The 18,459-nt window shown below is 50.7% G+C and overlaps 1 protein-coding gene across 1 annotated transcript in view; it reads right to left on the bottom strand.

Moving 5' to 3' along the window:
- The window catches only part of LOC129705730 (N-acetyllactosaminide beta-1,6-N-acetylglucosaminyl-transferase-like), a gene marked incomplete at its 5' end in the record, with an annotated part of 57,374 nt that extends 41,983 nt beyond the window's left edge, over window positions 1–15,391 (bottom strand). The window contains one exon of the mRNA XM_055649495.1: window positions 14,419–15,391. Within this exon, the coding sequence (XP_055505470.1) occupies window positions 14,419–15,391 (973 nt within the window). The remainder of the gene's footprint in view (window positions 1–14,418) is intronic.
- Window positions 15,392–18,459: the final 3,068 nt, after the last annotated feature.

The raw sequence follows: 18,459 nt of genomic DNA, 5'->3' as shown, positions 1-18,459 counted from the left end.
TACCCTCATTTTACACCCCCCCTGCCTCTCTGCTCTTGTACCCATCCCCCTGCCACATTAGTTTAAATCCTCCCCGACAGCACTAGCAAACACTCCCCCAAGGACATTGGTTCCATTCCAGCCCAGGTGCAGACCGTCCTGTTTGTACTGGTCCCACCTCCCCCAGAACTGGTTCCAATGCCCTAAAAATTTGAATCCCTCCCCCTTGCACCATTTTTCAAGCCACGTATTAATCTGCAATATCCTCCTATTTCTACTCTGACTGGTACAGCACAGGATCTGGCCCTTCGGCCCACAAGTCATACCGTGTGGAAACAGGCTCATCAGCTCATAATGATAGAATTATAGTCATACAGTGTGGAAACAGGCCCTTCGGCCCAACATGCGCACACTGACCAACATGTCCTATCTGCACTAGTCTCACTTGCCTGTTTTTGGCCCATATCCCTCTAAATCTGTCCTGTCCATGTACCTACCTAATTGCATCTTAAACATTGCAAATGTCCCTGCCTCAACTACCTCTTCCGGCAGCTCGTTCCATACATCCACCACCCTTTGCGTGAAAAAGTTACCCCTCAGATTCCTAAAAAATGTTTCCCCCTTCACTTTAAGTCCTCTGGTCCTCGATTTCCCCAACTCTGGGCAAGAGACTCTGCGTCTACCCGATCTATTCCTCTCATGATTTTATACACCTCTATAAAGGAGCAGGGAGGTTCTACTGCAGTTGTACAGGGTCTTGGTGAGACCACACCTGGAGTATTGCGTACAGTTTTGGTCTCCTAATCTGAGGAAAGACATTCTTGCCATAGAGGGAGTACAGAGAAGGTTCACCAGAATGCGGCCTCATCAACGTTTTATACAACTGCAACATGACCTCCCAACCTCAATACTCAATATCAAAAGCTTGTTTGACCACCTTATCTACCTGTGACGCCAGTCTGTGGACAGAAATACAAAAACAGAGATGTAATGCTGAGGCTCTACAAGGCGCTGGTCAGGCCGCATTTGGAGTATTGTGAGCAAATATGGGCCCCATATCTGAAGAAGAATGGGCTGGCTCTAGAGAGGGTCCAGAGGTGGTTTACAAGAATGATTCCAGGAATGAGTGGATTAACATATGATGAGCGTTTGACAGCACCGGGCCTGTACTCGCTAGAGTTTAGAAGGTTGAGGAGGGACCTCATTGAAACTTACAGAATAATGAAAGGCATATGTAATTGCAGGACTCAAACGCACGTAAAGATACAACACATCTGTATTAAGCACTTACAGCATAGGATCTGCAGTTACATCTCCGAGCTGCTACATCTACTGCCTGACGTAGGAGGATTCTTAATACTATAAAGCATGTATTAGGCGGGGCTACTACCAAAAAGCACTATGATTGGCTAGCATGTAATAGCTGATCTGCATCTCTTCTTGTAGAAAATAAAGGAACCACGGTGCTTTAAACAATATAAGGTGGGGATGCTAAGGATATGCTAACACGATTATACAAAATCGGCATATCTAAAGGGTGGCCTGCAAACCCGTCCAGTCTTCGTGCGGTAGGAGGCCGCCTCGCCCCCTTTCGCGGGAGAACAGATGGGCGACGGTAGTGGGGACATGACTGGCGACCCGGCAGGCCTGGTGGGAGACGCCACAGGCGATCCAGGCGTCAGCCGATGCGGGGAACCCACGGCAGAAGTAACGGCTGGTGGTGGAGTAGCTGGAACGGCTGTGGGAGCGAACACGAGAGGCGGGATCTCAGGACCTGTAGGTGCAGGGCGCGGTTCCTTCACTGGAAGGATATGTTGACGGTTGCGTCTGCCGATGACTCCGTCCATTTCGACCAGGTACAAACATGGCTCTTTGGACGGGCCCTAAATGTCCTCCAGTCGTGTATGGCCCTTGTCGGTTTGCAGGCGAACCATTTGTCCATGCGCAAGCGGTTTGAGTGGCTTGCTGGACTTGTCGAAGAAACGCTTCCGTGTGTCTCGTTTGAATTGTAGCTGCTTCTGCACCGCGGGCGGGGAGCGAACGCGGGGCTGCGGCAGCTGCTGAGAGACAGGCAGGGGTGCACGGGTTTGGCGAGACATTAGTCGCTGGGCTGGAGAGCCTAGAATGGAGTCCCATGCAATGTTTCGTAGATTGAGCGAGTCCAGGTCGGATTCGGCAAGGTAGGAACGTTCCATAAGTTGTTTCACACTCCGAACAGCACGTTCGGCCAGTCGATTGGACTGCGAGAACTCGGGGCTGCTGGTAATGTGTCGGAAGGCCGGCCCATCTTTCAGCAAAGTTCTTAAATGCTTGGCTGGTGAATTGTCTGCCATTGTCAGTCTGAATACGTGCAGGGGAGCCATGCACGGAAAGGTGTCGTTGCAGCTCCTCAATCACTGACTCAGCGGAAATGGTTTGCAGTAGGTCTAGTTCGAACCATCCCGAGTAAGAGTCGACAAGAACTAGACAGTGTTTCCCATGCCATTCGAAGATGTCAGCGGCCAGCGAGGACCACGGAAGAGGAGGAACTGGTTGGGGCAGAAGAGGCTGCTTCTGCTGATGTGGTGCTAAACTGTTGCAGACAGCGCACGTTTTGGTTCTTTCACGTATGTATTTTGTCATTCCGGGCCAGTAAAACATGGTTTGAGCCCGCTGGAGAGTGGCCTCCGTGCCGGGGTGGCCCCTGTGGATGTCGTTGTAGTATTCGCCCCGTAGTGCGGCAGGGACCGTCGCCTTGTGACCCTTGACTATGATTCCGTCCTGTAGCACTAACTCGTCACAAACTAGGAAGCAGGAGCGTATCTCGAGCGGGGTATTTGACTGTTTGTGGGGCCAACCATTCCGTATGACTGTGGACAGCAATTGTACAGTCTCGTCCGCAGCCGTGTTTGTAGGCGATCAGTCGGGACAAACGAGACCTTCATGACTGACCACCAATCCCGTGGTTCTGCTCAGAAAATTTAGAGAACTGTGTGATCTGCCGTCAAACCACATAATTGAACGGATGAAGTTCTATGCTCGTTTGCAGCAGGTTGATGAACCTATTGAACAATTTATTAGCGGATTGAAACACGTGGCTGCGCGCTGTCACGTTGGTGAGTTGACTTCGCGACACGAACTAACTCTTAGCCAAGCGATTCATTCATGTCAAATTTCAGAGATTACTGCTCCCCATGCTGATCCTGTCTTTTTCAACCCACGACAGCAACACAACTTCAATCTTACTGACTCCTCCTCCCGCAAAGCCCCTAATATGCCTGCTGCGCAATGTCGGAATTGTAACTATTTTCATGCAAAGGGTCGCCAATTCTTCACAGCTTACGGAAAGTCCTGCAATTATTGTAAAAAGCAGAACCACTTTGCGAAATGCTGCCGTTCTCGTGGGACTGCCAATCCTCGAAGGACAAACTTGCACCTGCTTCAACAAGAGTTCTCCGATACTGCCTCCCCAGAGCCTGAAACATCCTCCCATGAGCAGTGTTCAGACACTGCTGATAACAGTTCTGCTATTCACTTCCTCCTCCCCTCGTTTAATGAGCTTGGCACTCACATCTCCTTTAAACTTTACTTTAGTTTATTGTCACGCCGAAAAAGCTTTTTTGTTGCGTGCTAACCAGTCAGCAGAAAGACAATACACGATCGCAATTGAGCCATTTACAATGTACAGATACTTGATAAAGGAATAACATTTTGCACAAGGTAAAGTCAACAATGTCCGATCAAGGATCGTCCGAGGGTCACCAAAGAGGTAGACAGCAGTTCAGGACTGTTCTCTGGTTGTGGTAGGATGGTTCACTTGCCTGATAACAGCTGGGAAGAAACTGTCCCTGAATCTGGAGGTGTGCGTCCTTGATTATGCTGTTATGGCCTTGTCGAGGCAGCGTGAGTTGTAAATTGAGTCAATGGAAGGGAAAAAAACACAAAAATCCTTCTAAATTCCAGTGCCTGAACGGGGTTTGTATGTTCTCCCTGTGACCAGTGGGTTTTCCCCAGGTGCTCCGGTTTCCTCTAACACTCCAAAGACGGAGGTTAATTGGCTTCTGTAATATTATCCCTTGTGTGCAGGGTAGTGTACTAGTGTAGTGAACTAGTGATCGCTGGTCGGCCTGGACTCGGTGGGCCGAAAGACCTGTTTCCATGATGTATCTCTAAACTAGAATAACTAAAATAAACTATTCTGAACAACAGTAAAATATCATTCACTCATTCGCCATGGAGCTAGACTAAATTAACCAATAATAGTGTCATCAATGAACAAATAAACATGTCTGGTTTAAATGAAAAATGTTTAAAGTGAATCATTTTGTTTGCATTGAACTGTCAAAAGATAAACAATGTTTGTTGACCAGAAGAATAATAAAAATTAAATGCAAGGAAACGCAGGAAACTAAAATAAAACTATTTTTAAATAGATGATCTAGAAGGTGGAACTTTGCTCCACAATGTCTGTGCTAAACACGATGCCAGGAATTTTGTTTTCAGAACACATTCATGAAGTGTCCCTCCTCCTCTCAAAAAAAACAGAAATTAAAAAATGTGAAAACAATAATTTATTTGACTTTTGCCCGGTGCCCAAGCATAGCACGGTGGCACAGCAGTACAGTTGCTGCCTCACATCCTGAATACAGGTTCAATCCTGACTACGGGTGCTGTCTGTACGGGGTTTTTACGTTCTCCCTGTGACCTGCATTGGTTTTCTACGGGTGCTCCGGTTTCCTCCCACACTCCAAAGACGCGCAGGTTTGTAGGTTTATTTGCTTCGGTAAAAACTGTAAATTGTCCCTAGTGTGTAGGATTTTAGTGTAAATTGTCCCGAGTGTGTAAGATTTGAGATTAAAGATCCAGTGAGGAAACAAGCCCTTCAACCCACCGAGTCCGCGCCGACCAGCGATCCCCGCACATTAACACAAGCCTACACCCACTAGGGGCAATTTACACTGATAGCAAGTATACAGAACCCAAGCCAATTAACCTACAGACCTGTACGTCTTTGGAGTGTGGGAGGAAACCGAAGACCTCAGAGAAAACCTACGCGGCCACAGGGAGATGGTACAAACTCCGCACAGACAGCGCCCTTAGTCTGGATCGAACCTGGATTTCTGGCACTGTAAGCTCTGTAAGGCAGCAACTCTACCGATGCACCACCGTGCCGCCCCTAAAGATAGTGCCCGGGGTATGGGGTAAACGCTGGTTGGCGTGGACTCGAATGTATCTCTAAAGTCTAAAGTAAATCTAATCGTCTAGACTTGCATACAGTGGCGAAGGAGTGTTTCAATTTCCAGACCGAGAATTATGAGGCCTGGCCTTATAATCTGGAGACCCAAGTTCAAAAGCCAGCAGAAAAGCTGTGAAATTTCAATTTTGTTAGTGTCTGGAAGTTAGAGAAAAACAGGGTCAGGAGCAAAGTTTTGCTAAAACTGCTGTTTGGTCATAAACACGTCTCTGGTTCAATAACTTCCTTCAGGGGAGGATATCTGCAGATGCATGGCAATAAACCTGAATTTGACTCTGAAAAGCCCTCTGAAACGGCACTGCAAGCCACATAGTTCAATAGTAATAGGCAAATAAAGCCCATGACATTCAGCTTCCTAGAAACCAATAAACTAGTCGAATTTAGACACCCTGGAGACTTGTCTATCTTCATACAATACAGTACCTACTTAGACAATAGACAATAGATGCAGGAGTAGGCCATTTGGCCCTTCGTGCCAGCACCGCCATTCAATGTGATCATGGCTGATCATCCCCAATCAGTACCCCGTTCCTGCCTTCTCCCCATATCCCCTGACTCTGCTATTTTTAAAAGCCCTATCTAGCTCTCTCCTGAAATCATCCAGAGAACCTGCCTCCACCGCCTTCTGAGGCTGAAAATTCCACAGACTCACCACTCTCTGTAAGAAAAAGTGTTTCCTCGTCTACGTTCTAAATGGCTTACTCCTTATTCTTAAACTGTGGCCCCTGGTTCTGGTCCCACAACATCGGGAACATGTTTCCTGCCTCTGGTGCGTCCAAGCCCTTAACAATCTAATATGTTTCAATGAGAATCCCTCTCATCCTTCTTCGACAGTAACACAGATTGCTCTCAAGACACTTCCATTGACTGCCCCAGGTTCCTCCGCCCTACTGTCTTTCTCCTCGGTAAATACAGAGGAGAAATACTCATTGAGGACCATACATTGCCCATACAATGGCTCCTAAACAATGGTTTGTTATTAGTTATGGGGAAGGTGACAACGAGGCATACAAACAGTAAAATTAATCAGGACAGTGAAACTAGTCTGAGAACTAGCGTGGGGGAGAGGATGGAGGGAGAGGGAAAGCAAGGGCCATTTGAAGTTAGAGAAGTCAATGTTCATACCGCTGGGGTGTAAGCTGCCCAAGCGAAATACGAGGTGCTGTTCCTCCAATTTGCACTGGGCCTCACTCTGACAGTGGAGGAGACCCCAGGGCAGAAAGGTCATCGTGGGAATGGGAAGTGGAGCGTTAGGCAACCGGGAGATCAGGTAGTCCAGACGGACTGAGCGGAGGTGTTCAGAGAAACGATCGCCCAGTCTACTCTAAGTCACTGCATGATCTTGTGCTATTGTAGGACCACAATCTTGGTTTTTAGTTTGAGAGATACAGCATGAAAATAGTCCCTAGATAGACACAAAGTGCTGGAGTAACTCAGCGGGTCAGGCAGCATCTGTGGAGAACACGGATAGGTGACGTTTCACAGAGTGCTGGAGTAACTCAGCGGGTCAGGCAGCATCTGTGGAGAGAAGGAATGGCCCACCCCTCTTGGATCCAGCATCGACAGTTCCTTTCTACAACCCATCCCTTTTCTCCAGAACCATAGTGAATAGGAGATCGATAGTCAGCAAGATCTCAGTGGGCCAAAGGGCCTTTTGTCATGTGTGGAATGGAACTGCAGATGCTGGTGTACACGGAAAATGGACACAATCTTCGGAATAAACCAGCATCTGCAGTTCCATTCGACAAATTCAATGGCCCACTGAGATCACGCTGACCATCGATCACCAGTTCACACTTTCTCATTCACTCCCTCCCCGCACACTTCTACAAACCCTGGCACTTGGGAGGAAACCAGAGCACCTGAAGGAAACCCTCGTGGTCACAGGAAGGACGTGCCAGCTCCACGCAGACAGCACCCGAGGTCAGCATTGAACCGGGTCTCTGGCGCTGCGAGGCAGCAGCACTGCCAGCTACACCACCAATGCCCACTCCCTGCTGACCTAGTTGGAAGTTTTGACCTCTGTTAGTCAGCAATGTGTTACATAGAAACACAGGCAATAGGTGCAGGAGTAGTTCCCTTTGGCCCTGCGATCCAGCACCGCCATTCAATATGATCATGGCTGATCATCCACAATCAGTACCCCATTCCTGCTTTCTCCCCATATGCTTTGATTCCCTTAGCCCCAAAGACCTAAATCTAACTCTCTCTTGAAAACATCCAGTGAATTGGCCTCCACTGTCTTCTGTGGCAGAGAATTCCACAGAGAATTACAGCTCTGGTCAGATGCTCAACTCTACCCACTGCTGCACTGGGATGGGTAACAAATGCCGAGCTTTGCCAGTAGAACAGTACAGCACAAGAACAGGCCATTCAGCCCAGATTGGCTGTGCCGTCCATAATGCCAACTGTAGACAAAAATGCTGGAGAAACTCAGCGGGTGAGGCAGCATCTATGGAGCGAAGGAATAGGCGACGTTTCGTGTCGAGACCCTTCTTCAGACCCGCGACGTTTCGGGTCGAGACCCTTCTTCAGACTCACCCGCTGAGCTTCTCCAGCATTTTTTGTCTACCTTCGATTTTTCCAGCATCTGCAGTTCTTTCTTAAACATAATGCCGACTGTTATCAGTCTAATCCATACTCCGCCATTCCCTGCATATCTGTTTGCCTATTTAAAAGTCACTTGAATGTCACTGTTGTATCTGCCTCCACCACCACCCCCAGCAGCGCATTCCAGGCACTCACCACCCTCTGTGCAAAGAGACTTGAGTCGCACATTATACACAATGTTAAATGAAGGCGGTAGTTAGTCAAGTGTTATCACAAAGACCACTCGAGATAGATTACCTCAAACTGTTCCTCATATTTAAAGGCTGAATTTTAACAGCACCATACAGGGCAGCAGGGTGGCGCAGCGGGTAGAGTTACTGCCTTACAGCGCCAGAGACCCCGGTTCAATCCCTGCTACAGCTGCTGTCTGTACGGAGTTTGTGCGTTCTCTCTGTGACCCGCGTGGGTTTTCTCCGGGTGCTCCGGTTTCCTCCCACACTCCAAAGGCGTGCATTATTGTAGGTCATATGGCTTCTGTAAAAGTTGTAAATTGTCCCCAGCATGTGTGGGATATTGCTCGTGTACGGGGATCGCTGGTGGGCACGGGGTGGGTGGGCCAAAGGGCCTGTTTCCAGTGCTGTATCTCTAAAGTCCAAAGTGAACAGCTGAAAAAGGGTCTCGACCCGAAACGTCACCCATTCCTTCCCTCCAGAGATGCTGCCTGTCCCGCTGAGTTACTCTGGCTTTTTGTGTCTATCGCTGTATTTTCCTTAAGCTTGTACACCATGGAAAAAAACTCTCTCTCTCAGCGGGTCAACAACCAAGTCTAATAAAATTACTCATTCCAATGCCTTCTGTCATCTTTCCTCTGAACACCAAAATTCTTTCCACAAATCCATCCAACTTACTCACCACTTTCCAAATCACTATCCAAACATATACTCCGCCACCTCCAATGAAAGCTCTCTCTTTCCTTCTCTGTATTTACGTTGTCCCACATTATCCAGAGCAATACGAGACATTGAGCCATGTCGAGTTACCAGAGCAAATGCAACAGTTCAGCTTAGTTTAGTTTTGAGATACAGCGCGGAAACAGGCCCTTCAGCCCACCGAGTCCGCGCCGACCTACCATCCCTGCACAGTAACACTATCCCACACACACACGGGACAATTTACAAATTTACAAAGCCAATTAACCTACAAACCTGAACGGCTTTGGAGGAAACCGGAGCACCCGGGGGAAACCCACGCAGGTCACGGGGTGAACGTACAAACTCCGTAGTCGGGGTCGAACCCGGGTCTCAGGCGCTGTAAGGCAGCATCTCCACATCTGCGCCACCGTGCCGCCCTTACAGTTCTAAAGGTTGTGCAGTTAAGTTTAGGTTGGAGATACAACTTGGAAACAGGCCCTTCAGCCCACCGAGTCCATGCCAACCCGCTCACACTGGTTCGATGTTATCCCACTCTCGCATCCTACACACACTAGGGGCAATTTGCAGAAGGCAATTTACCCACAAATCCACACGTCTTTGGAATGTGCGAGGTAACCGGAGCACCCGGAGAAAACCCATGCAGTCACAGGGGGAACGTGCAAACTCCACACAGACTCCTCAACTCCCCCCCTATATCCGCCGCACTCTGTAGTAAACCGTTGCCGTCACCTTAAACCTACGTCCTGTGGTTCTTGATTCCCCTACAGAGCTGAACACACTTCTCGGTATCTGCATACAATGGTGTCTGACTTGTGCTTCTTGTGTGTGGTGGTGGAAAGATTGGTGGAAACAGGGCCGTGACGTGAACGCTCTTTCCTTGACCCCCCCCCTACTCTGGGTAAAATACTACATTCACCATATCTATTCAGCTCTGGGATTAAAAGCAAATCTAATCTCAGGCTTGATATATAAACCACTTGAATCTTGATTAACAAGGGTGTTGTGGGATTACAGGGGGGAGGCAGGAGGATGGGGTTGAGAGGGAAAGATAGATCAGCCATGCTTGAATGGCAGAGTAGATGTGACGGGCCGAATGGTCTAATTCTGCTCCAATAACCTATGAACTATTTTGAGGTTTTGGCATCTGGTCCTAGAGTGCTGAAGCAAAAATCAAGTCTCCCCTTCAACTCCATGTCATCCAGCATGTACTGATTCCATAAGATTACCGAGCGACTTCCAATGTGAGGAGACCACATCCAGAGGCTGCTTCATTTCTCCGAGTCATTCTTCCTTCCTCTTCCCTCCACATCATGAAACATCATGTATCCATGTTATTCAGGGATGCCGCATGACCTGCTGAGTTCCTCCAGCATTTTGTGCCTTCCCTACTGAACCAGCGACTCCATTTCCTGGTGTGTAGGGCAAGACGCAAAGTGCTAGAGTGACTCCATTGAGTTACTGCCGTTCCTTGTGTCGAAAAGAACAAGGTAGTCATAGAGTGATACAGTGTGGAAAAAGGCCCTACGGCCCAACTTGCCCACACCCACCAACATGTCCCAGCTACACTAGTCCCACCTGCCTGCGTTTGGCCCATATCCCTGTAAACCCGCCCTATCCATGTACCTCTTGACAGTAAATGTCTCTTCAACGTTGCAATACTACATGCCTCAACTACCTCTTCCGGTGGCTCGTTCCATGCACCCACCACCCTCTGTCGGAAAAAGTACCCCTCAGGTTCCTATTAAATCTTAATTTTAGTTTTAGAGATACACCGTGGAAACAGGCCATTTGGCCCACCGGGTCCGCGCCGACCAGCGATCCCCGCACACTAACACTATCCTGCACCCACTAGGGACAATTTTCACATTTACCAAGCCAATTAACCTACAAACCTGTACGTCTTTGTAGTGTGGGAGGAAACCGAAGATCTCGGAGAAAACCCACGCGGGTCATGGGGAGAACGTGCAAACTCCGTACAGACAGCACCCGTAGTTGGGATCGAACACGGGTCTCCGACGCTGCATTCGCTGTAAGGCAGCAACTCTACTGCTGTGCCACCGTGACCACTGTTCCATCCCCCCCCCCCCCCCTCACCTTAAACCTGTGGCCTCTGTTTCTAGATTCCCCTCTTCTGGGCAAGAGACTCTGTGCGTCTATCCGACCTATTCCTCTCATTCTTAAAGGAAAATAATTTTACGGGCTGCACAGAAACGGAGGTGAAATGGGACTGACTGGAATTGCTTATAGAGAGCCACAAACAGTTAGTGCCACAGGCCCCGTAATCCTTTGACTAAATAAAAAATGCTCTATCACCACAGCTTGCAATGGCTTGGGTCCAATGCTAACAATCAACAAAGCTGTAACTGCACCTGATGAACAGCAGACCCAACCTTTCAGATTATCAGTCCGCTGGCTGTGCCTGGAGATGCCAACTGTAAAACATTAACCCATTGTCACCAAACCCCTCAACATCCCTGTATATCACAGATATTATCAGCAGACAGAGGCAGGTAAGGTTGGCACCTGGTTCATTCAGTCTGCTGTGGAGGCCAGGTCAGTGGATATGTTTACAGTAAGGCAGAGTTTTCGATCCACAGCAGGTTGGCTGGATGGCAGAAGACAAAGAGTCGCAATAAAGGGGGCTTTTTCCGGTTGGTTGCCAGTGACTAGCGGAGTTCCGCAGGGCTCGGTGCTGGGGCCGCTACTCTTCACGTTGCATATCAATGATGTGGACGAGGGGATTGAAGGCTCTGTGGCCAAGTTTGCGGATGATACGAAAATAGGTGGAGGGGCAGGTGGTGTAGAGAAAAATCAGGGACTCTGCAGAAGGACTTGGACAGGTTGGGAGGGTGTGCAGAGAAGTGGCAGATGGAGTGTGGAGTCATGCATTTTGGTCAGAGGAATAAAGGCGTAGGCTATTTTCTAAATGGGGGAGAGAATCCAGAAATCGGAGATGTAAAGGGACTTCAGAGTGCTGGTGCAGGACTCCCAAAGAGTTAATCTGCAAGTCCAGAACCAGGGGTCACAGTTTAATAATGAGTAAGCAATTTAGAACGGAGACGAGGAAGCACTTTTTCTCACAGATAGTGGTGAGTGTGGAATTCTCTGCCTCCGAGGGCGGTGGAGGCGGGTTCTCTGGATGCTTTCAAGAGATAGTTAGATAGGGCTGTTAAAAATAGCAGAGTCAGGGGATATCGGGAGAAGGCAGGAACAGGGTACTAATTGGGGATGATCAGCCATGATCACATTGAATGGCGGTGCTGGCTCGAAGGGCCGAATGGCCTACTCCTGCACCTATTGTCTATGTCGAATCGGTAGTAAGGAAAGCAAACTCAATGCTCGCATTTATTTCAAGAGGGCTTGTATGCAAAAACAGGGATGTAATGCTGAGGCTTTATACGGTGCTGGTTAGGCCTCATTTTGGAATATTGTGAACAATGTTGGGCACCATACCTGAGGAAGGATGTGCTGGCTCTGGAGAGGCAGTGATAAATAGATTTCGATTATTACAGGCATCAGAGGTTATGGGGCTACACAAAATTGCTGGAGAAACTCAGCGGGTGCAGCAGCATCTATGGAGCGAAGGAAATAGGCGACGTTTCGGGCCGAAACCCGGTTATGGGGCGAAGGCAGGTGAATGGGGTTAAGAGGGAAAGATAAATCAGCCATGATTGAATGGCGGAGTAGGCTTGATGGGCCGAATGGCCTCATGACCTAATTGAGAACCAGAGAACAGAGGTTTAAGGGGAAATGATTTAATAGGAACTGGAGGGGTATGGGTAGTGGGTATATGGAACGAGTTGCCGGAGGACATAGTTAAGGCAGGTGCCATCGCAATGTTTAAGAAACACTTAGACTGGTACATGGATAGAACAGGTTTAGGGGGATATGGGCTAGAAGCAGGCCGGTGGGACAGTGTAGGTGGGACATGTTGTGCTGAGGGGCCTGTTCTAGATTGCTTATATTGTGGATCTAACCAGTGACATAAGTAGTTATATCCATTCAGGAACACAGTTTCAGTTTCCCACATCAAGGAAGCCCTTGTCTGAAGAAGGGACTCGACCCAAAACGTCACCCATTTCTTCTCACCAGAGATGCTGCCTGTCCCGTTGAGTTATCCCGGCATTTTGTGTTTTTTCAAGGAAACCCAGCCTTCAGTTTCACCACATTTGTCTCTGACTAGATTTATGACTCAATTTCTCTTTAAAACGAGCAAAAATGCCTGCGGTTGAAATGTTGCTCAGAACGGAAGAGGGGATTTTGTTTTGACATTCACAGCAAGAAATATAAGCCAAGGTCAATGGGCGGGTGGGGGGGGGGGGGGGGGGGGGGGGGGGGGGAGGGGGGGGAGGGGGGGGAAGGGAGGGATGGAGTGGAGTGTGGGAAGGAGGAGAGAGAAGGGGGTGAGGGATGGGGTTTGAGGGAAGGGAGGAGAGGGGGAGGGGATGGAAGGAGAGGGGAAGGGGAGGGAGGGAGAGCGGAGGGAAGGAGAGGGGAAGGAGAGAAAGAGAGGGGGAAGGGAGGGAGAGGGATTACTTTAAATGATTAATTTGTGCGCATTTGAACTTTGAAACAACCTTTCAGGAGCCAGGGGAGAGAAGCAAAGCTGAAAACAAGTTAATTCTGGAGAAAAAATGCAAATCAGTTCAGAAGTGTGGAGAGAGAGGGATAGTGTGAAGTTTTCATGTGGGTTGGGCGAAGAATAAGTTTAGTTTAGTTTAGTTTGGAGATACAGTGCAGAAACAGGCCCTTCGGCTCACCGAGTCCGCACCGACCAGCGATCCCCACACACTGACACTATCCCACACACTGACACTATCCCACACACACTAGTGACATTTTACAATTCTATCAAAGCTTATTAACCTACAGACCTGCACGTCTTTGGAGTGTGGGGGGAAACCGGAGCTCCTGGAGAAAAACCCACACAGGGTCACAGGGAGAACGTACAAGCTCGGGATCAACGTTCAGGATGGGACTCGGGTCTCTGGCGCAGCAAGGCAGCAACTCTGCCCAATGAAACATTGAGATAGAGAAGCAAATGTGCGTGCTCTTGAAGTGCAACCTGTTGTAAGATAAGAAATGAGACAGACATCTCACCTGGGGAAGGGGTGGGGAGGAGAAAAGGGCAGGTGATGGGAGGAGGGGTGGGGATGGGGAGGTTAAGGTAAGAGAGGGGAAGGAGAGGAGGGAGGAGAGGAAGGAGGAAGGAGAGGAGGGGGGAGAGGAAGAGAAGGAGGGGGGAAGGAGGGAGGGAAGGGAGGAGAGGGGGGGGGGAGGGAAGGAGAGGGAGGGGGGGGGGGAGGAAGGCGGGAGAGGAGAGGAGGAGAGGGTGAGGAGGGAAGGAGGGGAAGGGGGGAGGAGGGAAGGGGGGAGAGGAGGGGGAGGAGGAGAGCGGAGGGGGGAGGGGAAGGAGAGGGGGAGGGAAAGACAAGGAGGAGAGGGAAGGAGAGGAGAGGGGGACGGGTTGGAGAGGTGGGGGGGAGGGGCCTTAAGGCTAGGAGGGGAGGAGGGAGAATGAGAGGAGAAGGAGAGGAGAAGGGGGGAGAGGAGAGTGGGGCGGGGGGGAGGAGGGGGGGGAGAGGAGAGGGGGACTCCGGGAGGGGAGGAGGGGGGTTAGAGGAGAGGGGGAAGGGGGGAGGAGAGGGAGGGAGAGGGGAGGGAGAGGAGGGAAGGAGAATGAGGGGGGGGGGGGGGGGAGAGACGGAGGGGTAAGGGGTTTACCTGAAATGCGGTTCAAAGTCACCCAATAGTGTTCATCGGGGCTGTAGGTATCCCTGGACCACTGAAGCAGGTCCTTGGCCCGCTGGTCCCGCAGTACAAACTGCACGAACTCCCTGGTCACGGCGTAGTAAGCGGAGCCGAAGTAGAGCCTCAGGCCGTGGGGGACACCGGCCGCCTTCCTGGTGCCGGTCTTCACCACGTACGACTGTGCTGGCGAGATGTACTCGCGGTGGACGTGCGTGGTCCTCTGCTTGATGTGGTCGGGCTGCAGGATGCCCGGGGTGATGTTCTTGTCCTTCCAGCGGCGTTTGAGGAGGAGCACCAGTTCGCGGTTGGTCTTGAGCGGGTAGTCCTGGCCGCACAGGTTGAGCGCGTATCTCCAGGGCACTTTGGAGAGGACCAGGTCTTGCATGCAGTTGAGGTCGGCCTGGAGCCGGGAGAAGCCCCCGTAGACCACGCTCTCGGCCCTGGAAGCCAGGAAAACGTTGTGGAAACAAGAGGCCAGGTCTCCCACCGCCCGCCTGAAGGCAGCGGGGGCTTTCTTGTCCACATGGATGCAGTAGATGTTCTGAGGCATGTAGATGGCCCTCAGCAGCCACTCCAAGGTCTGCAGGTTCTTGTGCACCACCAGGATGTAGGCCAGCGGGAATTCTTCCTCCTCCCTCGACAGTGGCCGCCCGATGTAGGACGAGGGCTCGCTCGACAGCCCCGAGCAGTTGAGGGGGGAGCGGGGCTCGAACAGGCGGCCCGGGTACAGGCGCTCGCAGCGAGCACCCAGCGCGGCGGCCGCCGGCCGGCCCTGGAACAGAGCGGAGCACAACTCGGCCGGGTAGTCCCCGCACCGGGCACTGTCCAGAGCCCAGCCCCGGGCTGCCGCCGGATCCTCCCTCCCCCCCCTTGCCCGCCAGGTAGATGCACAGGCACACCAAGCTGCTGACCGCCCCACACAACAGGACCGACAGTCTGGCCGGATTCATTGGCGTCTCATCTCGTCCACAACCCGGCCCCACAGCAGTAGCAGCAGCAGCTCCAGCAGCAGCAGCGCATTCACGGTCTGGCCGCCCACATCCCTTCCCCTCCCTGCTCTGAGACACACACACACACAGGGACAGAGAAGCAGGGCGGTCAGACCGCAGTGACACACAAAGATCCTATAGCTCTGCTGTAGGATCTTTGGTGACACACACTCACACGGTTTGGGCAGAGCTTCGATCCGCCCGCCCCTCTCTCATTTCCTCCCCTCTCTTCTCCTCTCCTCCCCATCTCCCATTCTCTTCACTCCTCCCCTCTCTCTCTCTCTCTCTCTCTCTTTCTTTCTCTCTCCCTTTCTCTCCCGCTCTCTCCCCTTCTTTATCGACCTTCCCTTCTCTCCTCCTCTCTCTCTTCTTCACTCCTCCCCTCTCCCATTCGCTTCACCTCTCTCCTCCCCTCTCTCCTCTCCTCCCCTCTCCTCTCCTCTCTCCTCTCCTCCCCTTCCCTCTCCTCTCCCCTCCACCCTCTCCTCTCTCCTCTCCCCTTCACCCTCTCCCCTCTCCTCTCCCCTCCTCTCTCTCTCTCTCCTCTCCTCCCCACTCTCCTCTCCTCCCTTCTCTCCTCCCCTCTCTCCTCTCCTCCCCTCTCTTCTTCACTCCTCCCCTCTCCCATTCTCTTCACTCCTCCTCCCCTCTCCTTGTTCCCACGTTCACCAAGAGTACATCTCCCCTCCTCCCCCCTTCTCTCTCTCCTCACCCCTTCTCCCCACCACCTCCAGGTCCCTCAGATCGGCCGACTTGGGGTTACTGAACATCCTGCGGTCTAGGCATACGCTCAGGGGCGACCGCGCCTTTGCGGTTGCAGCTCCTAGACTGTGGAACAGAATCCCTCTTCCCATCAGAACTGTCCCCTCCATCAACTTCTTTAAGTCGAGACTTAAAACTCATCTTTCTACTCTCAAGCCTTTCTTGACTATATGACTTCTCTCTCCCCCCCACCCCCCCCACTTAAAAAGTTACCTCTCTCTCCTCCCCCCCCCCCTCCTCCCCTCTGCTCAGCTCCCCTCCCCCTGCTCCTCCCCTCTCCCCTCTCCCTCTCTCTCCTTGCCTCTCCACCACCCAGGCCCATTCTCCCCTCCTTTATCCCCCCGACCCCTTTTTCCCCTCCCGCCCCCACCCCTTCTTCCCCTCCCCTACAGCTCCTGCTCTCCCCCCTCCCACCCCCTTCTCTCTCCCACCCAGAGACCCAGCGCTGAAACAGACCCTCCGGGTCCGTGTCGACCAGCGATCCCTGTACACTAGCACTATCCTACACACACTAGGAACAATTTGCAACTTTCACCAAAGCCAATTAACCTACAAACCTGTACTTCTTTGGAGTGTGGGAGGACCTGCAGGTCACAGGGAGAACATACAAACTCCATGCAGACAGCACCAGTAGTCAGGATCAAACCCAGGTCTCTGGTGCTGTGAGGCAGCAACTCTATTGCTGCGCCACCGTGCCACCCCATCAGTTTGTTTACATTATTTTCATGTGTACCGAGGTACAGTGAAAAGCTTTTTGTTATGTGCTAACCAGCCAGAGGAAAGACTACCTATGGTTACAATAGAGCCATCCACAATGTACAGAAACATGACAAAGGGAACAACGTTTAAACCAAGATAAAGTCCAATTAAAGATAGTCTGAGGGTTTCCAATGAGGTGAATAGTATCTCAGGACCGCACTCTAGTTGTTGATAAGATGGTTCAATTAATAGATAACAGCTGGGAAGAATCTGTCCCTGACTCTGGGGGTGTGGGGTAACTCATGCGCGTCACTAGTTCAACAAACAGGAAGTTGCCACAAGAAAGAAAAATCAAATAAAAAGTGATAATTGAAAGTATGTAAAGAGTTCATATCTGAACTGACGATAGACACAAAAGGCTGGAGTAACACAGTGGGTTAAACAGCATCCCTGGAGAAAAGGAATGGGTGACGTTTCGGCCAGAGACCCTTCTTCAGAGGATGAAGAAAGGTCTCGACCCGAAACGTCACCCATTCCTTCTCTCCAGAGATGCTGTTTGAGCCGCTGAGTCACTCCAGCTTTTTGTGTCTGTCTTTGGTTTAAATCAACATCCGACATTCCTTCCTACACAATGTCTGAACTGGCTTTCTCGGTGCCAGGCCACCTCCCTGAAACACTAACTCACTCCTCTCTCCACAATTCTTACGTGATCTGCAGAAACCTTTCTCCAGATATGCTGCCTGACCCGCTAAGCTACTCCAACATTTTGTGTCTATCCCCAGTTTGGACAAGGTCACTTTATAAGGTAAACGCACATTTAAGAGCTCTTAAAGAAAAAGGAGTGAAGGGATATGGGGAGAAGGCAGGAACGGGCTGAATGGCCTAATTCTGCTCTTGTAATATGAACATGAATATTCAAAGTTGCACACGCATTCACTTCCTTCTGACAGCTATGTCGTGGGAAATGCACAATAAAAATTTAACACAAACATCCACCACAGCATTCATCACTGTGGTGGAAGGCCCAAAATTGTGCCAGTCCTCCTCCATTTTCCCCCGTGGTCGGGACCACAACCCTCCGCAGTCGCTGCTGCGGGCATCCAGATGTGCAGACAAGGTAAGTCCAGGTAAGTCCTGAATCGGTGTTTGGTTTTGTTTACAGATACAGCTCTGAGACAGGCCCTTCGGCCCACCTGATCCGCACCGACCAGCGATCCCCGCACACTAACACTATCCAACACAGGTACACAAAAATGCTGGAGAAACTCAGTGGGTGCAGCAGCATCTATGGAGTGAAGGAAATAGGCAACGTTTCGAGCCGAAACCAGGGTTTTGGCCAGAAACGTTGCCTATTTCCCTCGCTCCATAGATGCTACTGCACCCGCTGAGTTTCTCCAGCATTTTTGTGTACCTTCGATCTGCAGTTCCTTCTTAAACACCATCCTACACACACTAGGGCCAATTTCTTTTTACATTTACCAAGCCAATTTACCCACATACCTGGACGTCTTTGGAGTGTGGGGGGGAATCCAATATCTCGGAGAAAACCCATGCAGTCATGGGG

Source organism: Leucoraja erinacea, chromosome 2 (genome assembly GCF_028641065.1).
Source record: "Leucoraja erinacea ecotype New England chromosome 2, Leri_hhj_1, whole genome shotgun sequence".
NCBI classification, from domain to species: domain Eukaryota; kingdom Metazoa; phylum Chordata; class Chondrichthyes; order Rajiformes; family Rajidae; genus Leucoraja; species Leucoraja erinaceus.
The sequence above is the reverse complement of the archived record's forward strand: the minus strand, read 5'-3'. Positions and strand labels throughout refer to the sequence as shown.